The following is a 7,394-nucleotide window of genomic DNA, read 5'->3' as shown; positions in this document are numbered from 1 at the left end:
AATAAGCTTGTGTACCGAGCTTTTCATGAGCCAGTGCAATCTTTTATGAACATAAGGAGGTTTTATCCAAACAGTGGCTTTTGTAAAGGTCTCACCCAACAGCACTGATGTGTAACAGTCTTCAACTGCCATATCTGATTTCTGAAATAGAATATGTATTCCACAATGTATTCTTGAAAAATCATATTCAGTGAAGTTAGAAGATTATGTAGTATGTGTTTCAGAAGAGTGTGGTTTGTCTGTCATCTTTTCAGATGTGACCTATTTATAACAGCACTAGACTTGTTCAGTTCATTTTCATTAGTGCAGTATTCTAACTTCATCTATTTCCTATGGCTGAGGAAAATCACATTTGCAGAGTCATGCCATCTTTTTGATCTAGTCATGTAACAATTCATCTCCTTCTGCTAAGTCACCAGCTCTGATCATCTGCCAGCTTTCTTCTGTATCTCCAGTTCTGCAGACAGGTAACAAAAGTGCTATTCCTTGCTGAAGGAAGACTATTCTTGCCACCTTCCAGAAAAGGAAACTAAGGAAGCAAGATAGTTTTTTAATAAGTTTTAAAGGCACGATGTTAGAAATACAAAAGAAAAAGCTGCTGCTTTTTTTTTTTTTTTTTTTTTTTTTAAGTCAACATCCTGTATTTGGGATTTACTCTATCCTTGGCATCACCTTGAGCAAAGAGCTTCTAACAGCACAGATTGACTGGTTGCCTTCTATATACTTGAAAGGTGTCTGACAGATTTCTGTAAAGTTGCCTTCAGTGATTGTGCTTCTTGCTTCTCTGTGTTCAGATTTGTAGTGTTAGGTGGATGGGGTTTGTGACTTATTTTTTTTCTTCAGACTAAAGGTTTCACACAGGTAACACAACTTTGTGCATTTTATATCTATTGCAGTATGTTAGCTGAACGAGCAGTTGTTTTGTCAAGGCTTGCCATAACTTGTATGCTCTTATTCAAGGATCAGCTAAACTGTGTACTATTATCGAAGTTTTCATGGTTTACCAAAGCACAAGCCAGGGAAGATTATGAAGACTTCAAAGGACAGGATGTAGAACTCTTCCTTTTCCTGCTCTTCTAGCTCAGTAACTGTTATTTTTTTCTCTTTCAGAAATGGGAACAAATTGAAAGCAACTCTAAACTGAGGCACGTTGGCAGCAACCTCTGTCTAGACAGCCGAAATGCCAAAAATGGTGGTCTCACCGTTGAGATCTGCAGTCCTTCATTGTCACAACAGTGGAAATTCACACTCAATCTGCAGCAGTAGAAAGACTTAGAAGCAAAATGCTGTTTCAATTCAGAGACATTGGGCAAAGTTTTGATTGAATTACTGATGTATTTCTTAAAACTTTCCACGGAACTTATATACCTCAGTATTCCACCTTTATCTGAAAGTAGGAGAGTGCTGAAGCAGACAGCAGGGATCCAGGGGACTTGGAGCACTGCAAAAGTGTCACTGAACATGACTGCAGCACAATTCCTTCTTGGTGTGAAGACTTCAACGGTTCCTTTCCGTCTTCAGTTACACACTTGCACAGCAGATAATTAACTCTAGGAACAACTGATGTATGATAAAAAAGGATCTGAAGAAACACCTGTGGGGAACAGGGTGTGGGAGGGAGGGTGGGAAAAATTGCTAGGAGAAGGTCATTTGAAAACTCCATTTGCATAGAAAACATGGTTTGTCGTTTCCAGAAACAGAAGTGTCATTTTGAAGGCTTTTTTTTCTCCTGTGTGTACTTGGTAATTTGAATATGAACTTTTCTATGATGAACTCTAAATATAAATATATAAAAGTATATATATTGTCAGCTCCCAACAGTTTATATCAGTTTTCATCATCCTATAATTATCAACAAAGTGATTGACGTATGTATAAACAGAAATTGGATTGGAATGCTAGGAGAGTGAAAGTTTATGAAGGTGTGGATTTTGTGCTGCTGAGTATGATGTCCGTGCTAACACTGGATGCTTTTGCTTTGCAAACTGGATCTACTTCTTAACACTTCACCCTCACTGGAGATCATGAAACTCAGGAGGAGAAAGAAAATAGCAGAATAAGCCAATGCATCTGCACAGATGATTGCTCTGATTGCTTCTTCCAACTTGGAAATTCATTACATGTGCTCTTGATAACCTTAAACTTGTACTTGGTATTTGTGTTGATCATTTCTGTAGTACTTTGTCTTTAAGATACTTCTTTCTTTGTTACAAAACTATGTAAACGGTGCAGACCTTCCGTGCAGCCATGTGGGTTCAGCACAGTTTTGTTCTGGCCCTAATGAGAAAAATTAGTCTCAGACTCCCCTTTTGAGTTGTAGAAATAAGATGCAATAGTAACGTCACTGTCGACAGCACAAGATCTGAATTTTAACTTGCAAGGATGAGCAGCTATGTAATATCTCTGAATTGCACTTGCTTAATTTATAGACCTACTACTGGGGAATTTTCTTCCATTTTGTTTCTTTAAATGGAGCTTTTGAATGGATTCAGGCTCGGCTCTGGGAATCAGCCTGGATACCAGCAGATCCTATGTGTTTTAACCATAGATCCTGTGCATTTTGCAGCTTCAGTCCAGCTGATGTCATTTTTATATTAAAATAATACTGTCAAAGTTAACCCCAACTTTGGCCTGTCCTTTCTTATGTTTGCATAGACTGTATAGTTTTTTACTGAACGCAAATGCTTCAATGAGCTTTTAAAATGAAAAGGAAAGGTAAGTAAGTACTAATAAGCGAGATAGCAGTGACAAAAGTTAGGGTAGATGTTCAGTGCCAGGAAGTGGTTTTGATGAGACGATGGATCTTGGGAAAAATGTAAGGGTTGGTCACAGGGAGATGAAAACCACCTGCTGTACTGTAGTACACTGGTGCAGTTACCCTCTGTCTCTGTTCCTGGAAATAGAGCAGTTCCTGGGTTTTATTTTATTTTCATTTTTTATCTCCAGTTTCCTTTGGCTGTATCTCTACAATAGGCGTAGAGGTGGTACTCTGCTGGGCAAAATGGCTTTAACTGTGCCAGCCAGTGTGCCCGTTTGTGTGTCTGAAGTTATGACTTGCAAGTACCGCATATCTTTTCAATGGGGCACTAAATCCCGTTTCTCCCATCCATCATTTAACTTTTTTTTTATGAACAACTAATACCTCCCCCCCCCTTCACAATCCACTGACTTCAGAACTTGCCTGTTTTAGAGGCCATGCAGTGGATAAACTGTTTTTCAGCTTTTAGTCTCTACCTATCTGTAGCGTCTTAACCTAGCTGAGAATTTGAAGAACATGATTCATAAACATTACAGTAGATTTCTTCATATTATGGAAAAAGAAATGCTGAAATATGGGCTCAGCAGCAAGTCAGTTGTTTGGGGTTTTTTCTTCTTCTGAATTTTGTTTTTCAAAACCTCAACCACTCAGTTTCTACCATGGAAGTATTTCCATTTGCAACTTTGATCGCAGTAAGAGTAGTACTAACTGAAATCAGCAGTCACATCTCTGAATCTTGACCTGCCTCTTACCTCTGAATCAGAAGTGCTAGTAAAAAATTCATGTTCCACCTCTTAAGTCTTTCATGTCAACCATTACCATATAAAGTAGGAATATTTTTACTAATTCCCCGTGGATGCTGTGCATAGGGGTTTTAATACAGGACCTGTATGTTGCTTTTCTTTGGGAGAATGGACAAGAAGCGGTATCCTTTTGTTATGTTTACATGACAGTGTGCCAAAGTTACTTACTGTGATTTTAGAGGGGTTTAATGTTTAAGAAATTCGCCCGTTTGAAAGATAAATGAAAAGCCCTTGAAGCAAACTGCGATGGAGTCTCCTGAGAACTTTTCTTACCGTCTTCAGAGCAAGAATGGTGATACTGTTTGTTTTGCAGATTTTCAAAACATAGTTTGGAAATGGTTTTTTCAGTTGGTTTGAAAAGTCTGCTGTACAGACCTTGTACTTTGTTCATTTTATAGATGGAAACCATCCTTGAAAAATTGTTTAACTTAAATAAAGAAGAATGCTTTATAGATAAATGTGTGGTGGTTAATATAAGTGAATAAAACCCAGAAGTGTGCCTGGAGCTTGTAGATTGAAGTAGTTTTCAAATGCTTCAGTTCACTTTGTTGTTTCTAAAGTTCCTGTTCTAAAAGTATGTATTTCTGGGTGTATATTTGCATTTATGAAAAGCAAATTTCTATTTTCATAGAATCACAGAATGGTCTGGGCTGGAAGGGACCTTAAAGATCATCTAGTTCCAACCCCCTGCTATGGGCAGGGACACCTTCCACTAGACCAGGTTGCTCCAAGCCCCATCCGACTTGGCCTTGAACACTGCCAGGGATGGGGCAGCTGCAACTTCTCTGGGCGCCCTGTGCCAGTGTCTCACCACTCTCATGGTGAAGAATACATCTATTAGAATATTAGAATATCTATTCAAACATCAGAATAGCTCCTTTTCCTGCCCCTCTAGGCCTGATATTCTCAAAACTTGGACTGGCCCTCCCAGACCTCACTAGGCCAAGCCTGGCAGGGCATCCTGCAGCCTGCAAGGTGATGACAGCAGCCAGTTCTCACAGCTGATGGGGTTGCCTGCCCACATCTGCTCGTGTGGTCTTTCTGCTCTCTGTGCAGGGTAGTAGTTCAGGTGTCTGTGATGCACTTGAAGCTAGATCTGAAATACTCACCACCACCACCACCACCCCCCCAAAAAAAAAAACCAAACAGCCCACTCCTCTTTTTCTTCTTTCCTTTTTATTTAAGAAAGGTGTTTTGTGAGACAAACACTGCACAGGTCTAGTTCAGAGAGCTTGCAAATGCACTTGCAAATCCTCTGTGGTAGGTGATGGGCAGCTGTGAAAGTCTGAGATTCTCCTATTACTATAAGAGGTCATGGTGCACCATTACAGCATCACCTTGGTTGGCAGAGGTGAGCGGCAAGCCAAACAATGTTCTCTGGGAGGGTAAATGGAAGCAGAAGAATAAATAAGTAAAAAATCTCATCTGTGATGTTTTGTCCAGCTTCAGAAATGTCTCAGGTCAGTCCTTGGGATACATCCTTCCTTCCCGCTTTGTGGCATGCAGGACTAGGATCTTTGCAGCTGGTCTAAGAAACTTAGCTTTACAGTAAGCCCCAAGGACATGATCAGCTCCCATAACATGCAGAAGCAGTTACAGGAAAGATTTAAACATTCACTCTTTGAAGAAGTTGAAGATTTTTACCTATCAGGCTGTAGGTGCAAACTTAACTGTCCCCATGTGCCAGAAGTCAGTGATGCTTTCGCACCTTTCAAGAAGTCTAAATTAAAGCAAGAAAGTAGCTCTTTAATATTTATGGCTGGCAAAAATAGAAAGGCCCCATCAAACTGCAGTAAACTGAGGAAACAACCTTTTGCAAATTATATCTTGAGAAGTTAAATGAGGGTTCTCCATCTGAAATGCCCTTTGACGTCTGGGAGCTGACAGGTAATACTAAAAGATAATGACAACAAGCTTTTGGCAGTAAAAGCTTTTAATCTAATCCAGTGCTGACTGTAGCAGCCTGTCTTTTATGTCTCTGCCTAGAGTCTTACACATTTTCTGTACCTGCTATTCTCAGTAAACTTCTAAGTATCAGGACTGAAGGAACTGTCCAGCAATGAACTGTCCAGCAAATTTTGCATTGCTGCTGACCAGAACTCCATTGTTTCCTTCACCTTATATTGATGCATAATTACGAAAAAAAAAAAAAAAAAAAAAAGTTTCTCATTCAGCGTAATTAATTTTCTGGACTTTCAGATCATACTTTTTAGCCAGTTTTGATTCATGGGTTTACTCTGCTTGCTTTGGACTGCATAAACCCACGTATATTTATACCTCTTTTATAAGGGAACATTTAATGTTTCCTGTTTGTGGATTAATGAAAACGTATTTTAAGTCCTTAATTTTCCAGAAGATACCTGCATGCATTTGGAAATGAAGACAAGTATTGGGAGAGATTAAAAGACTACGATCTGCTTGAGATTGAGGCAAGGACTGTTGTCATGTTTAGAGTGTGTCCTACACAGCATTGTTCACTTCCTGTCTGGGGTGCTACTGCTAGAACACTTATTATTTAAAAATGCTATATTTTTGCATACAAATACCACCCTCTACTTAGCCCTACTTAAATGCATATTAAATATAATTACTCTGTAAAATTTATATGGTCCTGAGTTGCATGTGTGCATCACCTGTGTCCTTATTCAGACTAAAATACAATGAATAATTTAATACCAGTAACTTGTTATAGAACACTCTAGTGAGAGGCTTGTTCCTGTACAGAATGATTTCAAATGAATAGAAACCACTGAGAAAAAATAGTCTGGAATAATAAGCCGTGATTACAGAATGAGCACAAATGTCAGGGTTGCATCTTTTGTTAGACTGCACATTTTATTTACAGCTTAACATCCAGTAGCTATTTTAAGATCTGCTAGTAATCAAGCTTAAAAGCTGGGAATAAAGTCAGTCCACAGATGTTCTCTCTGTGCAGCCCTCCAAGAGTTTGTCTGAATGGGTGCAAAATACCCTTTTGATTTGATGTTGTTTTATTTCTTGCTGCACAGTAGCATGTTGTTGCTCCAATGCAGGAAGAGGGACTTCTTTGATTTCAAGTCCCTATTTCTACCCAGTAGATGTTTTTAATCCAAGGATATTTCTTATTGTTATTAATGAAAAGGATCTGGAAGTGGCAAATAGCTATGTTTTCTGCTGTACCTGTATTAACTAAATCTCACCTTCGGTAATCTGGGCATTGTGGCAAAAAGAGACTTAGAAAAAGATTACCGACAGCCTGTCGTGGTCTGGTTGTGTGGCGAGCATGACTGCTACAAAGCACTTTTAACTTTGTTAACCTCTGTGCCACCTTTCTTCCTGCCCAGCAAGTTGTTTTAGAAGTGGACATGAGGTAGGTTCATAGGTGGCAGCTCCATGCTCAGCTGAACCTATTTGTTGATGTTGATCCTGCCTCTCCTCCCTTGGGCTAGCGTTGGTGCCTGTTCCATTGAGACAATTAAGTGAATAAAGCAGCACAATGAGATTAACTTTATTGTTGTCTATCTATCTTAAAAAGCTGAGTTGGCCTTTTTGAAGGCTCTAGAGAGATGAGGGATGTTCTGTTTTGTTTTCCAGTTGAGATACCTTTAATAATAATAATGGTTTTTATTACTTATACCAAAACAGCCGCATTTACGATATCTGAGTCTTAAGCCAGCAACACCTGTAGTGGTAAGAAAGAAGGAAGAGGGAGCAAGGGAGATAAAAAGTTTTTAACATAACACTGGTTTAGACAACCCTGAGAAAGAAAACACTCTCTCTTACCTGCAGTGTGTTTTGTGGCGCATGGTGCAAACCATTCACCTACTGGTGTAAGAATTGTATGAAGACACTGC

The 7,394-nt window shown here is 39.2% G+C and overlaps 1 protein-coding gene across 1 annotated transcript in view; it reads left to right on the top strand.

Moving 5' to 3' along the window:
• Positions 1–1,752, top strand: part of GALNT2 (polypeptide N-acetylgalactosaminyltransferase 2) — a 45,281-nt gene extending 43,529 nt beyond the window's left edge. The window contains exon 15 of the mRNA XM_010023526.1: positions 1,106–1,752. Coding sequence (XP_010021828.1) covers positions 1,106–1,266 — 161 coding nt within the window. The 3' untranslated portion in view covers positions 1,267–1,752. The remainder of the gene's footprint in view (positions 1–1,105) is intronic.
• The last annotated feature ends 5,642 nt before the right edge of the window (positions 1,753–7,394 follow it).

Source organism: Nestor notabilis, unplaced genomic scaffold (assembly GCF_000696875.1).
Source record: "Nestor notabilis isolate BGI_N333 unplaced genomic scaffold, ASM69687v1 scaffold2391, whole genome shotgun sequence".
NCBI lineage: Eukaryota > Metazoa > Chordata > Aves > Psittaciformes > Psittacidae > Nestor > Nestor notabilis.
This window is presented reverse-complemented; position numbering and strand designations above follow the sequence as displayed.